This window comes from Anomaloglossus baeobatrachus, chromosome 6 (assembly GCF_048569485.1).
Source record: "Anomaloglossus baeobatrachus isolate aAnoBae1 chromosome 6, aAnoBae1.hap1, whole genome shotgun sequence".
NCBI lineage: Eukaryota > Metazoa > Chordata > Amphibia > Anura > Aromobatidae > Anomaloglossus > Anomaloglossus baeobatrachus.
In genome coordinates, this window is record NC_134358.1 from 110,997,459 (window position 1) to 111,019,249 (window position 21,791).

The following is a 21,791-nucleotide window of genomic DNA, read 5'->3' on the forward strand; positions in this document are numbered from 1 at the left end:
ACACTTCAACTGTGACAGAACAAAAAAGAATTCAGAAAAATCACATTGTATAAATTTTAAATAATTAATTTGCATTTTATTGCATGAAATAAGTATTTGATACATTAGAAAAACAAAACTTAATATTTGGAACTTAAAACTTTGTATGTAATTACAGAGGTCAGATATTTACTTTAGTTCTTGACCACGTTTGCACACACTTCAGCAACGATTTTGGGCCACTCCTCCATATAGATTTTCTCCGGATCTTTCAGGTTTCGAGGCTGTCGCTGTGCAACATTGAGTTTCAGCTCCCTCCAAAGATTTTCTATTGGGTTCAGGTCTGGAGACTGGCTAGGCCACTCCAGGATCTTGAAATGCTTCTTACGGAGACACTCCTTAGTAGCCTTGGCTGTGTGTTTCAAGTCATTGTCATGCTGAAAGACCCAGTCATGAACCATCTGTAATGTTTGTTACTGAGGGAAGGAAGTTGTTGGCCAAAATTTTCACGATAAATTACCCCATCCATCCTCCCTTTAATATGGTGCAGTCGTTCTATCTACTTTGCAGAAAAGCACAGCCAAAATATGTTTCCACCCCCATGCTTCATGGTTGGGATCGTGTTCTTGGGGTTCTACTCATCCTTCTTCTTCCTCCAAATATGGAGAGTGAAGTTGATGCCAAAAAGTTCTATTGTGGTCTTATCTGACCACAAGACCTTCTCCCATGCCTCCTGTGGATCATCCAGATGGTCATTGGCGAACTTCAACACATGCCTGGACATGTGCTGGTGTGAGCAGGGGGACCATGCGTGTCCTGCAGGAATTTAATCCATGACAGCGTAGTGTGTTACTAACTGTAATCTTTGAGATTATGGTCCCAGCTCGCTTCAGGTCATTGACCAGGTCCTCCCATGTAGTTCTGGGCTGATTCCTGACCCTTCTCAGAATCATCCTTGCCACATGAGGCAAGATCTTGCATGGAGACCCAGATGAGTAAGATTGACAGTCATCTTGTGTTCCTTCCATTTTCTAATAATTCCACCAACAGTTGTTGCCTTCTCACCAAGCTGTTTGACTATTGCTTTGTATCCCATCCCACCCTTGTGCAGGTCTACAATTTTGTTCCTGGTGTTCTTAAGACAGCTTTTTGGTCTTGGCCATGGTGTAGAGGTTGGAGTGTGAATTATTGTGTGGACAGGTGTAATTTTTACAGGTAACAAGTTTAAACAGGTGTCCAGCCTGTTGACCTAGGTGACCAGCCACCACTGCGGTCTAGCTTTTTAGCCCTGTGCAGAAGCTGGCAGGTATCAAGCAGTCCCGGCACAACCAGGCCAGCTTCAATGCAGTGCTTACAAGCTTCACTGAAAAAGCGCTTGCAAGCACTGCAAGCACTGCTCATGGTCTGCCGTCTAGAAATGGTGGTTGGTCTCGAAGACAACGAGCTATACACAAAAAAAGCGATCAAGAAAGTTTCAATAAGATGTAAATCACAGGATAGCACACATTTAAGAAGTTGGGAATAACTTTTTCTGTGAGAATCTGACATTATTTATTAGCTCCTTTGTGCTGATATATGATTACATGAAAGTTGAAGCAGGAGTCTACTACTCAGACAAGCCCTTCTCAATCCCTATATTTCTCCCCAGTAAAATAATAACACTTATACTCCCCTCAGATGCTGTTCCAGTGGTGTTGGTACTGGCTCTCCCAGGGCTTGCATGACATTGTCACACGATCCCTATGGACAATCAGCGCTGGCTTCATTCTTCTCTTCCAGGGAAGTAATTGACATCCGGGTGAAGTGAGAGAGCAGCAGCTCTAACTTCCTCCCAGTGTTTGATTTGTCCGAAAGCGGGGAGAGTGAAGCCAGCGCTGACTGGCCACAGAGATTGTGTGACATAATGTCATGCAAGCCCTGGGAGAGCCAGTGCCAACACCACTGGAACAGCACTGGAGGAGAGTATAAGTGTTATTGTTTTACGGGTGGGAATTAGGGATTGAGAAGGGGTCGTCCGAGTAGTGGATTTAATACAGTTAATGGGTGCAGAGTGGGAGGGATTCTTAAAGATAAAATTACATGTCTGTGAGAGAAAGAATTCTTGCTGGTTGGTTGGTGATCAAATACTTATTTCATGAAATAAAATGCAAATTAATTTTCTAAAAATTATACAATGGGATTTTCTGGATTTTTTTTAATCTGTCACAGTTGAAGTCTACCTACGACAAAAACTACAGACCTCCATTCTTTGTAGGTGTGAAAGCTTGTAAAATCTGCAGTAAATACTTATTTTCCGCACTCCATATAACCTGTATCTCTGGCTCTCTATCTCAGATTACTGATATTTTTTATTCTTGGATTTCATTTATATACATTGTGTACCATTTCTTTTGCTGCCGTATTTGGAGACATTACCATGTAAACTGATGCTGAAGAATTGTGCGCACGTTAAGCATATGAAACAGACAATTCTTAGATTGTTACCGACATCTGGTGAGAAATTCTTGTCAATAGCACCTTTAGAAATATATTTACTTACAAAATTGGTGACGTGTTCAATACATATTTCACCCGCTGTATATTACATGTATAATGGAAGATTTTGTGCAAAAAATATGTAAACTATAGATCTCTGCAGATGGTCCTTATTTTACGACACTTACCAGTTCGGTTAAATACCACTTACCTAATTATGGATGATTGAACAGCTTTCTTTTAATGGTTTTATACTATTTTGTGATAATTACATGACTTAATAAAACAATAGCTTTTTATATAATCTTTTATAGACATTATTATAGGTTTTATGTGGTACTGGAAGGCGCAGTGTTTTGGTGCTAACATTTCTGCGGTGAATACACGATGTATGCACATGTCCTAAGAGAACTCATAAAAGGATAAAGACTGAGGCTACATTCACAAATTTGTTTTCACAGTTACATCCGTCAAAAATACATTGTTCTCCTATCGGTCAGTGGGTTTCCATCATTTGTTATCATCTGATTTTTTTTCTCACCATTAACGTGAACAGCGCTCTATGCAAGCCATCAGTGAGTAATTTTATCATTCAGAAATCGCCCCCTCCATTTATTGGAAGTTTGTGTGTGATTTGCTCCTCCTGCACCTGTGATGCCTCCACTTGTGGGCTTAGCTGCATCCTCCTACAGTACTAGTTTTTGGCATGGGCGATGTACAACTGCAGCCCATCTTTGCTGTAAGTAATGCTTAATTTTTGGATTATTATTTATTCCTCTTTTTGTAGCTATTTTTATATTTAGTGTAGGGACCTAGAAGCATGAGGTTCCAGTGACGAGGGTTGTAGGCTTCCGTATTCTGGCCATAATACCAACTAAAAGCTTATAGTTTTTTGTACAGGATACAGCCAGGCCCCTTTCTGTTAGGCCTTGCATAATACAGTCCTGTATAGTATACAGACGGAGTACGGTTTAGCAGCCCGCCTGATCTAATAGTATGGGCGTCACCTAATAGGCTGTGGGCTTGTGACTGTGCGTCTGCATGTGTGAACAGCGCTCTATGCAAGCCATCAGTGTGCAGTTTTATCATCCAGCAATCGCCCCCTCCATTTCTTGGAAGTGTGTGTGTGATTTGCTCCTCCTGCACCTGTGATGCCTCCACTTAGTGAGGGCTTAGCTGCATCCTTCTAGAGTACTAGTTTTTGGCCTGGGTGATGTACAACTACTGCCCTTCTTTGATGTAAGTAATCACCATTAACATAGGTGAAAAACTGATGTAAAAAAGATGGCTTCAGCCTTAGCACATCCCCATAGACTGCAAAAGCACATGAGAACAGAACATGTACAGAGTGTTACAGAAAGAGCAGATCTTTATATACAGTATATACACACGCAGATGTATTAAACGCTAAGGGTTAGTTTGAAGACAGTTTTAAAAACTTCCTTTTCTTAGATGTACATTATGTATGTCTGTATGGTTCCATTATGCAGAAGGTAAGGAGAGAGAATTTAGTCTTCGTCTACCTAGTTGAAAAAAAAAAAATAAAAAGTGTAGCATACTATGCTCCGGTATAGATTTGTTTTAACATCGGAGACTAGGGGTAACAAATTACAAGGTATGAAATTGGCAAATGTCTAAGTCATAGGCTACTTCAATCATCTTTTGTGATGTATCCATAAAACAGACGCCATTATTTGGCTGACAGATGCCAATCAATGGCAGCCACCATTTAACATACATTTTAGGAACTTTTCCCAAGTGTATACATTGTATATGATATGTCAGGGAGGGGTCAATATTACCATTAAAAAATATCCAAAATAATCTATCTAGTCTAATTTATGTTCACTTGAATAGGACAATACCATGCACAACTGCTGCCAAAAGTCCAGACCAGCCGGAAGCCGAATGTAAACATGAAAGAGGCTGCAGTGCTCACATAGGATCTGCAGTCCTCCAACCAACTGATCAGGGTGGGGGCGGAGGCGGTGGCGAGAGTCAGAATCACACCGATCTGATATAGGTGGCCTATATAAAGAATAAAATCAGTTTCAAAAGAATGAATGAATGACCCCTCCACAAAGGCATTAGGCCATGTTGTTCTATGTACGGAGCTATCACACAACACAAATGTATCTAGTCAGACCATATATGATTTTTTTTTTTTTTGAGGGTCCCTCTATACACAGCAATGAAGTGAGTAGGTTAAACATACACTCCCTTGAAAAAGTATTCATACTTTAAGTATCCATATTCAACATTCTCACATTTTTTCCATGTTACACCCACAAACGTAAATGTATTTTATATAATATACCAACACTAAGTAGCAAGTATTTGGGAAGTATAAAGGAAGTGATACATTGTTATCTAAATGGTTTAAAAATATAAATCTGAAAATTGTGGTGTGCATTAGTATTCAGCCCCCTGTAGTCCAAAACCCCAAAATTAAATACTAAGTGACCAATAGCCGCCAGAAGTCACCTACAGTAATTAGTAAATTGAGTCCACCGGTGTGTGATTTAGTCTCAGCTTTTCTGTGAAGGCCTCAGAGGTTTGTTTGAAAACAGCATCATGAAAAGCAAGGAAAAGAAAGTAGTAAGTCCAGCGCATAAAAAAACTTTTATATTTCAACATCGTAAAAAAAAATAAATTCTGTTTTCACATACAGAGATACATTAAAAAATGTCAGGATAGTCCAGATTTATGAGTTTCAAGGGTAACCTCTTAGTCATAACCTCAATGACATTTTTTTAATGTATCTCTGTATGTGAAAAAAGAATTATTTTTTTTTTACGATGTTGAAATAAAAAAGTTTTTTTATGTGCTGGACTTACTACTTTTTTCTACTTGGCTCATTGAAGGTGCTTGTCCGTGCACTGGGTGCAGGTGAGCTGGTCTATTTTGTTTTTTTCTATCATGAAAAGGAAGGAACTGATGGTCACTATGGAGGAGCTGCAGAAATCCACAGCTCAGAGGGGACAATCTGTCCACAGGACAACTATTAGTCATATACTCCACAAATCTGGCCTTTATGAAAGAGTGGCAAGAAGAAAGCCAGTTTTGAAAGCAAATCATAAGAAGCAATGTAGGAAACACAGCTAGCATGTCGAAGAAGGTGCAATTGACAGTTGTGATCAAAGTAGAAGTTTTTAGGCAAAATGGAAAACATTATGTGTGGTGGAAAACTAATCTACACATCACCCTGAATGCACTATCCCCACCGTCACACATGGTGGTATCAGCATCATGCTGTGGAGATGTTCTTCTTCAGCAGGGACAGGGAAGATGGTCAGATGTTGTGGGAAAATGGATGGAGCTAAATACAGGATAATCCTGGAGGAAAACCTGTTGGATGCTGCAAAGGACTTAAGAATGTGGTGTAAATTTATCTTCCAGCAAGACAATGACCCTAAACATACTGCCAGAGCCACAATGGAGGGTTTAGATCAATGTTTCCCAACTCCAGTGCTCACGGCCCCCAACAAGTCATGTCATGTGTTCAGGATTTACTTAGCATTGCAGGTGATGGAAGCATTATCATGGCCTCACCTGTGCGAAGCTAAGGAAATCCTGAAACCATGACCTGTTGGGGGCCGTGAGGACTGGAGTTTGGGAATTACTGCTTTAGATGAAAGTGTGTGGAAGGCACAGTAAAATTCCAGACGTTATTGAGAATCTGTGACCAGATTTGAAAATTGTTGATCACAGACGTCTCCATCCAATGTCACTGAGCTATTCTGCAAAGAGGGATTGGCATAAATGTCAGCCTGTAGATGTAGACTGCTGGTACAGAGAAACCCTAAAAGACTGGCAGCAGTAATTGTAGCAAAATGTGGTCCTACAAAGTACTCAGGCTGAAAACCAGTGCACATCACAATTTGCCAATTTATATTTTGAAAATATTTAGAAAACCAAGTATCATTTCCTTTACACTTCACAAATCCTTGCTACTTATTGTTGGTATATCACATACTATCCCGATAAAATACATTTAAATTTGTGGCTGTAATGTGAAAAAAATGTGCAAAGGTTGGTGAATGTGGATACTTTGTCAAGGCACTCTATATTTATCCTGCTCACTTCAGTCAAAGAGTTCACAGATATGAATACTTTTTCAAGGCACTGTATATGGCTGATATCACGCAGCCAGTGTCTGATACATGCTGCGTAATCTACAGACAGCAGGTATCAGTTGTTAGGTTCTCATTAATGCAGCTAGCACCTGCTCACACTTGTTGGATGTGCGGGTCAGTCGTTTTGATATATTTGTAGTGCATTTCTTTCTGAGTACTCCGTCCTGTAACTAGGCTGTATCCCAGCTGCCCAGAAATGTAGGTTTTTAACCCAGATAGAGGCATTTGAGTTAGGGTCCTGGCATATAGAGATATACCTTGCCGCTGGTTACCGGGCTCACATGCATTGGTCAATACATAAGCTAAACATCTCTTTTTTCCAATATTCCTATAGCAGTAATGGAATACCACAGTTCCCTTATTCATTGTTAGCATTTTAAAGTGCTGCTATATGTATTTTGTCATTAATGCAGCATGTGAACTGTTGCTACATTCAAAGTCTATGAGACCTAAGCGGGCTTTACACGCTACAATATTTCTAGCAATTGCTAGCGATATCGTACGCAAAAGCACCCGTCCCCGTCGTGCATGCAATATCGTGTGACCGCTGCCGCAGCGAACATTATCGCTACGGCAGCATCACACGCACTTACCTGGTCGTCGTCGTCGTTGTGACTGCCGAACAATCCCTCCCTCAAGGGGGAGGTGCGCTCGGCGTCACGGCGATGTCACTAAGCGGCCGGCCAATCAAAGTGGAGGGGCGGAGATGAGCGGGACGAACATCCCGCCCACCTCCTTCCTTCCTCATTGCGGGCAGGAGGCAGGTAAGGTGAGGTTCCTCGCTCCTGCGGTGTCACACACATAGCGATGTGTGCTGCCGCAGGAACGAGGAACAACATCTATAAACAACCATTAACAATTTTTGGTTTGAGGGCGACCGCTCCATGGTGAACGATTTTCACCACTTTGGAGGACGTTTAAGGTCGCTGGTAAGTGTAACGGGTACTTTACACACTGCGACCTCGCTAGCGATCTCGTTAGCGATGTGAAATTCTAGATCGCAAGTGCGATCTTTTGGATCGCACATAGGTTATTTTACGCATGTGCGATCTCGAAAGATCGCACTTGCGATGTAGAATACCACATCGTTAATGAGATCGCTAGCGAGGTGCGTCACTAACGACGTGACCCCGACGATAAAACATTAACGATATCGTAGCATGTAAAGCCCCCTTTAGGATGCATTCACACCACTATATTTTCCAGTCTGTGTTATGGCTGCTATTCAGGCCGGTCATTGTGAATATAACAGGGACTGTAAAATATGGTGGGTGACTGCGCCCCTAGAGAAACAGCCCAGTCATACTGGATATACTCCAAACAAACAAATACAGCGGAGTATGTTGAGAAGCCGTGAATGTTATAATGCCACAGAACCCCATAAACCCCTATGAGCTTGCTCGGTGTGCCATATGTATGGACCCTTTCAAGCATATTCAGCAAATAGAAAAATAAGATTAGTTCCAATTGTGCTGGGATCCATAAAACAAAAATCCGAAGACACCTTTATAAAAGAAAGATTTATTTTTCCTTAGAGGGAGGATTAATGTCTTCAGGATGAAAAGTGAAGGGTTTATCATATCCCATGAGGTGCTGATAATCGCTGGCATTGGGGAATAACATTGGATTGACCAGCATTGACTTCTTTTTTGCATAAAAGGTTGTGAACATCTTGCTCATTCCAGGAACGTCTACATCCTCTGGAGAAAACTCTGTCTTTTTCTCTACCAGTAAGGCGCTGTAAGTGATGGCCGTGTAAAGGTCCCGCTCCTTGTTGTGGTATAAGCGCACTACATAGCCCTTTGTCACGAAATGCAAAGTCACTGGAGTCACAAAGGTGAAGAATCCGATCACACTGAAGAAAGCGATTTGCAATGCAAGACCGTCAATTCCGATGCCAGACTTTGCGAAAACCATAGGCAGAGTCAGTAGTGTTATCATGCTGGTGGAGTAGGAGAAGAACTTCACACCTGTATGAAGGAGGAAGACCACATTAGTAAGATTTAATAAAGGAATTTAGGATATGGACACCTCCCGGGCCTTTTTACCTTTTCTTCATAGATGGATATTGTCGGATGGTGTAAAATCAAGCATTTTTCCAATTATACAAATTAGGCGCTCAAAATATTAACTTTCTTATTTACAGTGTGTTGCCTAGGTGACCAGCCACCACTGCTGTCTAGCTTTTTAGCCCTGTGCAGAAGCTGGCAGGGATCAGGCGGTAACAGCACAACCAGGCCGGCTTCAAAGCAGTGCTTACAAGCTCAACTGCAAAACGCTAGTAAGCACTAGCGTGGTCTGACATCTAGAAATGGTGGTCAGTTTCCAAGGCAACAAGGCATACACAAAAAAGTGATATCACAAGAAAGTTTCAATACGCAGTAAATTGCAGGATAGCTTGTATTTACAAGCACAATCTCATAATACACATTTAAGAAGTTGGGAATAACCTTGTATGTGAGAATCTGACAGTCAGCTCCTAGCGGGGCGTTTGTAACTCAAAACTATTTTTTTTTTTAATAGCTCCTCTGTGATGATGTATGATTACTAGAGTTGAGCGGACTGTGAATAATCCGGGTCCGGCGGACGTCAGTGGGTTGATTAAGAAGTCCGGATCCGATGTCAATGGGGAGTGGAATCCGAGGAGAGAAAGAGAGAGAGAGAGAGAGAAAAAAAAAAAAAATATATAATATATATATGACAGATCGTGCACCCGGAATACCGCAACCGGGGCGGACTCGGATCTGCCGCTCAAACCGTGTGGATCCGGATTTTTCCGATCCGGGTCCGCTCTACACTAATGATTACCTGAAAGTTGAAGGGGGCCCAATACTCAGACAACACCTTCTCTATCCCTATTATTTCACTGGGGGAAAATATAACACTTTTGCTCACCTCTGGATGCTACTCCAGAGGTGTTGGCACTGGCTCTCCTAGGGCTTGCATGACATTATGTCACACGATACCTGTGGACAATTAGCGGTGGCTTCACTCTCCTTTTCTATGGACGTAATTGACATCTGTAGGGGATCCAGAGAGCAGCAGCAGCTTTCACTTCCTCCTGATGTCTGATTTGTCCGAAAGCGGGGAGAGTGAAGCCAGCGCAGATTGGCCACAGGGATCGTATGACATATTGTCAGGCAAGCCCTGGGAGAACCAGTGTCAACACCACTGGAACAGCACCGGAGGAGAGTATAAGTGTTTATATTTTACTAGGGGATAAAAAGGGATTGAGAAGGGGTTATCCGAGTAGAGGGCACACCTTTGAATGCAATATTGTGGTCACAATGGAACTGAGAGGGGTTCCGAAAAAGACAGGTGAAAGTGTTACAAACTCCCTGTCAGAATGAGCTTACTGTCAGATTCTCAGATAACTCATTCAGAAGCAAGTAGAGAAACAAAAAGCCTATTTAAAAAAGGGGCCAAATTTTAAAGCAAACCCAATATAAAAGTATTTAGGTTAAAAAAAAATGTTCCCAAAAGGAGTCCATATCCTTTAACATTGAAGATATAGTGTCATCTCTAACATGCAGAACAGACATTAACAGGGAGGCATCTTTGTGTCTCAGAAAGGATGCAAAAGTGTCAGAAAAAGGACATGGCATTCTTGCAGTATAATATACAGTACAGACCAGAAGTGTGGACACACCTTGTCATTCAAACAGTTTTCTTTATTTTCATGACTCTGAAAATTGTAGATTCACATTGAAGGCATCAAAACTATGAATTAACACATGTGGAATGAAATACTTAAAGTGTGAAACAACTGAAAATATATGTCTTATATTCTAGGTTCTTCAAAGTAGCCACCTTTTGCTGCTTTCATTACTTCTTTGCACACTCTTGGCATTCTCGTGATGAGCTTCAAGAGGTAGTCACCGGAAATGGTCTTCCAACAGTCTTGAAGGAGTTCCCAGAGATGCTTCGCACTTGTTGGCCCTTTTGCCTTCACTCTGCGGTCCAGCTCACCCCAAATCATCTTGATTGGGTTCAGGTCTGGTGACTGTGGAGGCCAGGTCATCTGGCCTCGCACCACATCACTCTCCTTCTTAGTCAAATAGCCCTTACACAGCCTGGAGGTGTGTTTGGGATCATTGTCCTCTTGAAAAATAAATGATGGTCCAACTAAAACCAAACCGGATGAAATAGCATGCTGCTGCAAGATGCTGTGGTAGCCATGCTGGTTCAGTATGCCTTCAATTTTGAATAAATCCCCAACAGTGTCACCAGCAAAGCACCCCCACACCATCACACTTCCTCCTCCATGCTTCATGGTGGGAACCAGCCATGTAGAGTCCATCCGTTCACCTTTTCTGCATCGCACAAAGACACGGTGGTTGGATCCAAAGATCTCAAATTTGGACTCATCAGACCAAAGCACAGATTTCCACTGGTCTAATGTCCATTCCTTGTGTTCTTTAGCCCAAACAAGTCTCTTCTGCTTGTTGCCTGTCCTTAGCAGTGGTTTCCTAGCAGCTATTTTACCATGAAGGCCTGCTGCACAAAGTCTCTTCTTCACAGTTGTTCTAGAGATGTGTCTGCTGCTAGAACTCTGTGTGGCATTGACCTTATCTTGAACTTATCCTCCGCTGGAGAGGTGACTCTTGGTCTTCCTTTCCTGAGGCGGTCCTCATGTGAGCCAGTTTGATGGTTTTTGCCACTGCACTCGGGGACACTTTCAAAGTTTTCCCAATTTTTAAGACTGACTGACCTTCATTTCTTAAAGTAATGATGGCCACTCGTTTTTTTTTTACTTAGAATTTGTATTATGGCAAGAAAAAAGCAGCTAACAGTCTATTCAGTAGGACTATCAGCTGTGTATCCACTAGACTTCTGCACAACACAACTGATGGTCCCAACCCCATTTAGAAGGCAAGAAATCCCACTTATTAAACCTGACAGGGCACACCTGTGAAGTGAAAACCATTTCCGGTGACTACCTCTTGGAGCTCATCAAGAGAATGCCAAGAGTGTGCAAAGCAGTAATCAAAGCAAAAGGTGGCTACTTTGAAGAACCTAGAATATAAGACATATTTTCAGCTGTTTCACACTTTTTTGTTAAGTATTTCATTCCACATGTGCTAATTCATAGTTTGCCTTCAATGTGAATCTACAATTTTCAGAGTCATGAAAATAAAGAAAATTCTTTGAATGAGAAGGTGTGTCCAAACTTTTGGTCTGTACTGTATATTCTACACAATATAACTGTTAGTCATAGCCAGGAATATACTTCTATCAGGGAAAGGTCTCATGTGCCAGCCATCCTTAAGGGTGCTTTACACGCTGAGACATCGCTACCGATATATCGTCGGGGTCACGTCGTTAGTGACGCACATCCGGCGCCAGTAGCGACATCGCAGCGTGTGACACCAAGGGGCGACGATCAACAATCGCAAAATCGTTCAAAAACGGTGATCGTTGACACGTCGCTCCTTTCCTTAATATTGCTGCTGCCACAGGTACGATGTTGTTAGTCGTTCCTGCGGCAGCACACATCGCTATGTGTGACACCGCAGGAACGACGAACATCTCCTTACCTGCGTCCACCGGCAATGCGGAAGGAAGGAGGTGGCCGGGATATTACGTCCCGCTCATCTCCACCCCTCCGCTTCTATCGGCCTGCCACTTAGTGACGCCGCAGTGAAGTCGCTATGACGCCGAACGCACCGCCCCCTTGAAGGAGGGATTGTTCGGCGGTCACAGCGACGTCGCTGACAAGGTATGTGCATGTGACGCTGCCGTAGCGATAATGTTCGCTACGGCAGCGAGCACTAAATTTCGCACGAATGACGGGGGCGGGTACTATCGTGCTCGACATCGCTAGCGATATTGCAGCGTGTAAAGCACCATTTACCCTATAAAATATCACACACCCACAAATACACCAAAACAGCAGCTAGAAAAAGCATATACTTTTCACCATCTATATTCCCACACAAAGAGGTTTACACTGATGGTAAGGCCTAAGCCACATGGCATGAAAATGGGTGCGAGTGGAGTGTGATTAAAAAAAAAAAAAAAAAAACAAAAACGCATTCTACTCGGACCAATATTAGCCTGTGTGTCAGCACCCATGTGCGATTATTTTCTCAGCCCTAATCAGACCGAGAAAACAATCGCAGCATGCTGCGACTTTAATGCAATCCTGTTTTCTCTCGCACCCATTCAAGTCTATGGGGCGAGAGAAAAAAAAAAAAAAAAAAAAAAAAAAAAAAAATCGCACTGTACTCGCGGTACACCGGTGTACCGCGAGTGCAGTGAGAGAATGGCAATAGCCGGCTACGGAGAAGAGGAGATAAATCCCTCCCTCTCCTCCTCCGTGCCGGCCCGCCCCTCCTCAGCGCTGGACCGCCCCTATGCAGCACCAGCCCACCCCTCTGCAGCAGCGGCCCGCCTTTTCTCAGTGCCAGCCCGCCCCCCACAGCTGAGGTCCCCTCGCACGATTGGACCCAAGTCGCAGGGACACTCGCATGACACTCGGCTCTGCTGTACTGCCAGCGTGAACCGAGTGTCATGCACGGGGATCGCAGTAATTCCCGTGTGGCCCCAGCCTAAAGTACAGGCTGTACTTCACCATGTCTTTCTGTGAAAAAGCACGGGTCACTGTCATCCTGCATTGTCACAAGAATAAACTGCACCTCTGATCTCAAGCAACAGAGGATCTGGATTTAGAAATCCAACTTCTAAACTGCAGTCCTTTTGTGACCATGCAGACAAAAATCAGGTAGGGAGACCTCCAAAATGTTATAGCAGTTTACTGTCCTTTGTACCTACTTAACGCCCATTACTTCTAAAGGGACAAAATAGAATGAACATGCAAGGATATATTGCAGGCAGGGAATACACAGCTACTCTGACACAGATCGCGGGGGGGAAAAGATCTCTGTAAACTGCTCTTAGGCCCTGTGCGCACACTGCGGATTTACCCGCGGTTTTGCTGCGGAAATTTGAGAAATGTTTGAAATCTTTCTGCAGACATTTCCCAGCAAAACCTATGGGAAAAAAAAATATCTGTGCGCACACTTTTTTTCTCAAGAAAATTCTTTCTGCAGAATTTCTTGAGAAAATTTCTTGAAAAAATGTGCATGTCACTTCTTTTCCGCAGGTACCTGCGGAATACTCCCAGTATTTCACTCCATTCACTGTAATGTAATTGCAAAATACCGGTGGTATACCGCAGGTAGCAAATGATGTGCGTTATATCCTCGGTATAGCCGCGATTTACCTGCGGTAATGCTCATAATGTTCATCGCTGCCTGCGGTTTTCAGGGAAGTGATGTCATTATGACAGGAGAGGAAGAGGAGCAGAGAGTAAACACACACTCCCTGGACGCCGCACAGAAGCACTTCCGTGTGAACTCCAGGTGCCCGTGCAGTGTGTGTCCTGCTCCGGCCCCGCGGCTGCACGCACTGCAGTGTCAGTGTCTGCCCGCAGTATCAGCAGCTTCTCACGCTGCAGCGCAGGCAGACACTGACACACAGCAGTGCGTGCAGCCGCGGGGATGACAAGCGCTGCTGTCAGGAGGTTAGATGAGGTCATTACCTGCTGTGACGATCTTCTGCCTCCTGACGTCAGCTCTGTCACTGCCTTCTATGCCCGTCTCGCGGGCGGCCCGAGACTGTCACTAGCGGTGACATCACAGGCTCTCGAGATACTGCTGAGAACGCGGCGGGCATAGAAGTCAGTGACAGCGCTGACGTCAGCAGTGCAGGAGATCGTCACTGCAGGTAATGATCTCAGCTAACCTCCTGATGGCAGCGCTCGTCATCCCCTGCAGTGACCTGGGCTGACCTATTGATGTTAGCTCAGGTCACTGCATTACTCTCCCAGCCAATGGGGAACGTTCTGTTCTTCATTGACTGGGACAGTGACTATGGTATGGATCGCCGTGGGACCCCCTTATTGGATTACGCCGGACGTGGAATTGATTGTTCTTTTCAATAAATTGGTGAAAGAGGGAATGTTTTGGGGAGTATTTTTTCAAATAAAACTTTGTTTATTTTTTATTTCTTACTGACTGGGTTAGTGATGTCGGATATCTGATAGACGCCTGACATCACTAACCCCAGGGCCTGATGCCAGGTGACATAACACATCTGGCATCAACCCAATATATTACCTCGTTTCACACCGCACCAGGGCAACGGGATGAGTTGGGGCAAAGCGCCAGGATTGGCACGTCTAATGGATGCGCCACTTCTGGGGCGGCTGTAGCCTGCTATTTTTAGGCTGGGGAGTATCCAATAATAGCGGACCTCCCTAGTCTGAGAATACCAGACCACAGCTGTCCGCTTTACCTTGGCTGGTTATCCAATTTGGGGGGGGACCCCACGTTTTTTGTTTTAAATTATTTATTTAATGTAAAATAACAGCGTGAGGTGCCCTCTGTTTTGGATTACCAGCTAAGGTGAAGCTGACAGCTGTGGTTTGCAGGCTGCAGCAGTCAGCTTTACCCTAGCTGGCTACAAAAGATGGGGGGCCCTCACGTCGTTTTTTTTTTTTTAAATTATTTTTTTTTTTTTGGCTAAATACAAGGCTAAGCACCCTTTAGTGCCACATGAAAGTCACTAAAGGGTGCCAGCTTAGAATATGCAGGGAGGTGGGACATTATATAGGTCTTTCTCATCTATTATCTCTCTCTCTATCTATTCATCTATCTATCCATCTTTCCCTCTATCCATTATCTGTCTGTCTATCTATCGATTATCTATATTTATTGCAGTTACAGCATAAAAAAAACGCAGGGACCAACTTGCGGAAAAACTGCGGCAAAACCGTGGGAAAAACGCATGCGTTTTTCCCGTGGTTTTGGTGCGGTTTTTTACTGCAGGTGCGGTAATCTTCAACTCCCAGAAGTTTCTCAAGAAATTTTCTTGAGAAAAATCACTTTTCTAGTGCGCACATAGCCTTACATGCAGTGCAAGTGAATGATGTGGTATTGTGAACCACAACAACTGCAATTTTAACAGTTAGAATCATTTAGCTTTTGTTGCACCTTGCATGTTGCAGTAACAAGCAGCACTTTGTTGGTTGCAATGTGCCCCCAATCACTTCCATTTTGATACAATGTAGCAGTGACGTTTGACGACCTTAGACCTTAGACCTTACGACGGTCTGGTGACCAAATTTAATGTGGGGCTATTTTGCACATAGATTAGTGCTGATTTAATTCAAGAGAGATCTGTGTAAGACGCCTCCCTCGCAGGACTATGCCCATATAATAACAATAGAATATCCACATGACAGAAGCCAACTGAAGAGGGGCACAGGCAGGTGGAGAGGTATCCGTATACTCCGTATACTGTCCTTCCCTGGCTGTATACTATAAGTACATACCAAGCACTGCTCTCCCCAGGTTTCCAGTATAGACCAGTCTGTCTTGCTCATGAGTTACTGGAGTGGAGGATGTGGTAATGAAACGTATAATCTTCACATCAGGGATAGAAACCTACAGGAGAGAAATGATCAAAAATTAAAACACAAAAATATAACCTAACAAAGAGCAGAGTCAGATCTCCAGTCCGACCGGGGCACAGTGTAGCAGGGATGGTGGATGTACCTTGGGCAGCCTTTCTCCTATTGCACCTTATTAGATAGAGGCCAACACTGATGCAGTGACTATTGATGGTAGTGTCCTGTTATGCCCTTAGCCTGATCCTCCCTTGTACCTCGGAAATGTAAATCACTGCAGAACACGTCACTATAGAAAGATTATATTATTATTATTATTATTATTATATGTAGTTTTAGCTAAGTTGTCTACTTTTTTTACTGTACAGTAGTGTCATTTATTGAAAACAAAATTGTGAATCAAGGGAACCCAAAATTCTCGCCCTGAAAAGCAGAGAAAATAAATATAACGATAGGCGGATACACATTGTGTGAATTTCATCAGCTAGTGAGTCTGAGTACAGAGTATGGTGCCCGCGGGCTTCATCTCAGTGCCTAACAGCAGTGAATGGCCGGATGGCTATTACGTGGATGTTTGTGTCTCCCCAATCACTGACCCACGGCCACGTGTTCACGCTGCACCAGGCCTCAGGCAACATAACAAGGAGGTGGTGACACAAGGTTGAATCCAGGGGGTACAAAAAGCACTTCATATTACCTAAAGTCCATAAACGATTTGTGAGTGGATGATGATCAGTGCTGTGTGATCACAATGCTCCTGGAGGTGGCAGGGTCACTGATGATCAATGCTATGTGTGATCATGATGCACCAGGAGGTGGCAGGGTCACTGATGATCAATGCTATGTGTGATCATGATGCTCCTGGAGGTGGCAGGGTCACTGATGATCAATACTATGTGTGATCATTATGCACCTAGAGGTGGTGGGGTCACTGATGATCAGTGCTATGTGTGATCATGATGCACCTGGAGGTGGTGGGGTCACTGATGATAAATGCTGTGTGTGATCATGATGGACCTGGAGGTGGCAGGGTCACTGATGATCAGTGCTATGTATGATCACGATGCACCTGGAGGTGGCGGGGTCACTGATGATCAGTGCTATGTGTGATCACGATGCACCTGGAGGTGGCGGGGTCACTGATGATCAGTGCTATGTGTGATCATGATGCACCTGGAGGTGGCGGGGTCACTGATGATCAGTGCTATGTGTGATCATGATGCACCTGGAGGTGGTGGGGTCACTGATGATCAGTGCTATGTGTGATCACGATGCACCTGGAGGTGGCGGGGTCACTGATGATCAGTACTATGTGTGATCATGATGCTCCTGGAGGTGGCGGGGTCACTGATGATCAGTGCTATGTGTGATCATGATGCACCTGGAGGTGGCGGGGTCACTGATGATCAGTGCTATGTGTGATCATGATGCACCTGGAGGTGGTGGGGTCACTGATGATCAGTGCTATGTGTGATCACGATGCACCTGGAGGTGGTGGGGTCACTGATGATCAGTACTATGTGTGATCATGATGCTCCTGGAGGTGGCGGGGTCACTGATGATCAGTGCTATGTGTGATCATGATGCTCCTGGAGGTGGCGGGGTCACTGATGATCAATGCTATGTGTGATCACGATGCACCTGGAGGTGGCGGGGTCACTGATGATCAATGCTATGTGTGATCACGATGCACCTGGAGGTGGCGGGGTCACTGATGATCGGTGCTATGTATGATCATGATGCTCCTGGAGGTGGTGGGGTCCCTGATTGTGGGGTCTGCTCAGTATCAGAAGACCCAGTCCTGCAGGCTGTGCACCTTCGCCCCTTCTTACACCCAGTCCAGCCGGCCCCATAATGATCAGTGACCTCTGCTTCCATAGTCACGTTAACAAATGGGTCATTTTTTTGCATGAATTCTGCTCAGGGGGTAGAACCGACGACCGGACAGTTACGGGTAACACTGTGATCGGGGGAGAGGAGATGACACGGCCTGCGCCCCGCCTAAGGGCAGATGGCGGCTCTGCCCCTGCTGGCACACGCAGGAGACCCCGCAAAGCTGTGATATATGGCGCCCCCTACAGTCAGGGTAAGCTCTCTGCACATAATGTCATGGTCACCTGTCTCCCCGCTCCGCTGCATAGGGACGGCAGACATATCTGTGCAGTGCTGCTGCCCCGGTACACCGTCCTCCCCAACAGCCGCAGCACCGGGGAGTGTCCCCTACACACGGTAACCCACAGCATGCCGTCCTCTGCGCGGCGACCCGGATGTGCAGCTCTCTGTGAGCGATGTCACCCGGATACAGTAGATGTACAGCGTGACCCTGAAGTGCTACACTCACCACGCCTCTGTGTCACATGACCAACTCTACTGGGCGGGGCCAACCGAGAACCCCGAGAGTGCGCGTCCAGCAACGGCCACTAGGAGAAGCGCACTACTACAGATAGAACTTCTTGTGACGAGAGCTGTACGGCGAGCGCCCTCTGGTGGAGGTGGACCGTCACCCCCCGCTGTGCTCCGTGCTGGGAAGTGTTCGGGATGTTCCCGCCTCACAGAGATGCACAGGGGTTCTGGGACATTTCTGGCCCATATATTTTTGACGCTTGTTGAACATATCTGGGTTTTTGTGTAGTGTAAAAGCTATCTGAGGTAGTATCCTGTCAGCTTAGGCTTTTCTCACATGTCCGCCTGTCACGGGGCCCTACACCAGTATCACACAATCAGCAGAGAGATGGGTGAACAATCCCAAGAACCTTTATTACATATAAACTGAAAGATTCATAAAACAATCCACCACTGAGGGTAAAATAGTGCAGGAACACGAGTATAGTCCAGTAAAAACCTTGGGCGAGTCTCTTGTCAGTCGTTTTCCAGTTTCCCTGTACCTCTGGGGAACAATGAGTTGCCTGGTCGCCCTGTCAGGGATGTTCTTGCCACTGATCTTCATTACACGATAATACAATCTCTGTGTAGCACCAGCGTCTCTGCACTGGTCGCTCTCCTCCCTGCAGGGACGTCGACTCACTGCTATGGCCGGCCAGCTCCATGCTGCCTGGCGTCCTCTGCTTCCCACTCTCGGGACCTCTACTTCCCACTCTCGGGACCTGTGCACTCCACACAGGTCCTCCAGAAGTGCTCCTAAGCCGTGCGCACACAACTGTCCTCTTAAAGGGGCAGCACACCATTTTCTGGACGTGCCTCTCAGCCTATCGCTGAAAGGCAGTGGGTACGTAAGGCACTCTCTCACTAGGGGAGGTGCCTGAACAACATTATTAGTGGTTTGTTCCCTAGCCAACTTATTGTCAGGTCCCCTTGTCCTCAGTCCGTTCCCTAGCCAGTGTATATTCCTGTTTCCATGTTAGTACCTTGTTCCTGTTTGGCCTGCCCTGTTGGTACCTTGTTCCTGTTTGTCCTGGCCGTGCTACCTGCCTCAGCCGTCCCGGTGATCCCTGTCTTTACTATTGACTGTACCTGTCCGTCATGACCGTGCTTCCTGCCTTCAGTCACCAGCCCCGCATTACACATTTCGGACACCGTCCTTACTCATAGGCCTAATGGCTCGGACGAACCAGTATACAGTCTTAGAATGCGCACAAATATTGCAGGTGGACACAAAATCAACCACATCCTGATGCAAACCTGGCCACCAAAACTGACGAGAAAAGCGGGTCCATAGTTGTTTTACTACTTGAGTACCCCAAAAGAATCAATTTATGATCTTCACCTAAGGTTTTAACAAATAAAGACAGTTGCACTCTGAAATACTAAGATATGTTAACAACAAATCAATTTTTATATGTATTTTCTTAGTGGTAATGCATGTTCATATTCCTATATTCATTGTTAATGTGGCACCCCAGGGTTCAGTTGCCACAAATATACCTGTACCTGGGGCAGGGAAGGATCTCAACATCAGGTAATCCCACATACATTTCCACTCCAAGCCTGGAGGGGGAGCTCTACAAGTCGAGTTCAGGTGAGGTCCCCTTTAAAGCCAGGTTTGGAGGCGGAGTCAGAGAGACAGTTGACAGTTGGAGAAAAGGAGACTGTGCGAGCAGAGAGTGAGGGAAGACATCAAAATGGAGAGGGCTGATCTTAGCCCGTACGAGTAACTGGGTGACCGCCTGAGGGATCAAGAGTGAGGCAAAAGAGGAGAGACCGGGGAGGTGGAGCCAGATCGGTTCATCCCCAAGGAACAGCGCTGATTATCGGACACCGGCGTCTGAGATTGTGAGGGATCTAATCTGCCCAGCAATAAAGATCGGGGGCCAGGGAGACTGCAGATCTTCTGGCCGCACCAGCACCTGAAGGCAAAGCCGCTACACAGAGCTTAGGGACCGCAGTGAGTACAGCAGTGCCCCTTAGAGAAGCTCCCACCGCCTGCCATACAGGTGAAGACAGTGAGAGAGGGACAAGTTATAGCTAAAAGCAGCCTAGGACCAAGGAGAGACACAGCGCAGCAGGGAGGCCTCACAACTAACCTGGTGCAGAGATCCTGAACTGTTCCCAGATCACCAAAACTGTCACATCAGAAACTGAGCTCATTTTTAATAACACCTGCAAGTAAAACCTGCTCAGGGTTTAATGAATTGGTGTGACATACTTTATTTCTTCATCTGAGGAGCATACCTCCCAACCGTCCCGGATTCTGCGGGACTGCCACGATTTTTCAGGTCTGTCCCGCACTCCCGCAGCTCACAGCTGATGTCCCGGCTCCTCCCCTCAGTGGAGTGAATAAATTAAATTAAATTATCATCAGCTCTAGATTTTCGGGGCGGCCAGGACTCGAACCCGTGGAACTGTGAGTTCATTGTTTCAAAGGCAGCAGCTTTACCACTGAGCTACTGCCTGTATTGAAACCCATAGGAAGATTTTGTTATCTTGACCTCTATACTGCAGGTGAGACACCAGAAACAGATTATTCAGCTGCAAAGATGGATGGAGGGATGAATGGAGGGATACAGGGATGGATGGATGATAGAGGGATGAATGGAGGGATGGATGGATGATAGAGGGATGAATGGAGGGATAGAGGGAGGGATGGATGATAGAGGGATGAATGGAGGGATGGATGGATGAATAGAGGGAGGGATGGATGATAGAGGGATGAATGGAGGGATAGAGGGATGGATGGATGATAGAGGGATGAATGGAGGGATAGAGGGAGGGATGGATGGATGATAGAGGGATGAATGGAGGGATAGAGGGAGGGATGGATGGATGAATGTAGTAATGAATGGAGGGATAGAGGGAGGGATGGATGATGGAGGGATGAATGGAGGGATAGAGGGAGTGATGGATGAATGATAGAGGGATGAATGGAGGGATAGAGGGAGGGATAGAGGGATGAATGGAGGGATAGAGGGATGAATCGAGGGAGGGATGGATGGATGATAGTGGGATGGATGGATGATAGAGGGTTGGATGATAGAGGGATATATAGATACATGACAGATAATAGATAGAGATAGAATCATAGATAGAATCATAGATAGAATCATAGATAGAGAGATAGAATCATAGATAGATAGAATCATAGATAGAATCATAGATAGATAGAATCATAGATAGATAGATAGAATCATATATAGATGGATAGATAGAATCATAGATAGAGAGATAGAATCATAGATAGTTAGATAGATAGAATCATAGATAGATAGATAGATAGAATCATAGATAGATAGAGGGATAGAGATAGATAGATAGAGGGATAGATATAGATAGAGAGATAGATAGATAGAGGGATAGATATAGATAGATAAATACTGTATCTCAATGTAGGTGAA

At 44.9% G+C, this 21,791-nt stretch overlaps 1 protein-coding gene across 1 annotated transcript; it reads right to left on the minus strand.

The window, feature by feature from the left end:
- Nucleotides 1-8,095: 8,095 nt before the first annotated feature.
- On the minus strand, nucleotides 8,096-18,315 carry TMEM70 (transmembrane protein 70). Its single transcript, XM_075316304.1, has 3 exons — nucleotides 18,120-18,315; nucleotides 15,928-16,039; nucleotides 8,096-8,560 (listed from the first exon to the last, which is right to left on the minus strand). Exons 1-3 carry the CDS (start codon nucleotides 18,243-18,245, stop codon nucleotides 8,112-8,114), a joined length of 687 nt encoding a protein of 228 aa, XP_075172419.1. The 5' UTR covers nucleotides 18,246-18,315; the 3' UTR covers nucleotides 8,096-8,111.
- Nucleotides 18,316-21,791: the final 3,476 nt, after the last annotated feature.

Coding starts and splice junctions, on each gene's coding strand:
- TMEM70 (XM_075316304.1), bottom strand. CDS start 18,245: ATGCTGTGGGTTACCGTGTGTAGGGGACACTCCCCGGTGCTGCGGCTG. Junction 16,040..18,119: donor GCAGCGGAGCGGGGAGACAG/GTGACCATGACA, acceptor TCTCTCCTGTAG/GTTTCTATCCCTGATGTGAA. Junction 8,561..15,927: donor CCTGGGGAGAGCAGTGCTTG/GTATGTACTTAT, acceptor TCCTTCATACAG/GTGTGAAGTTCTTCTCCTAC.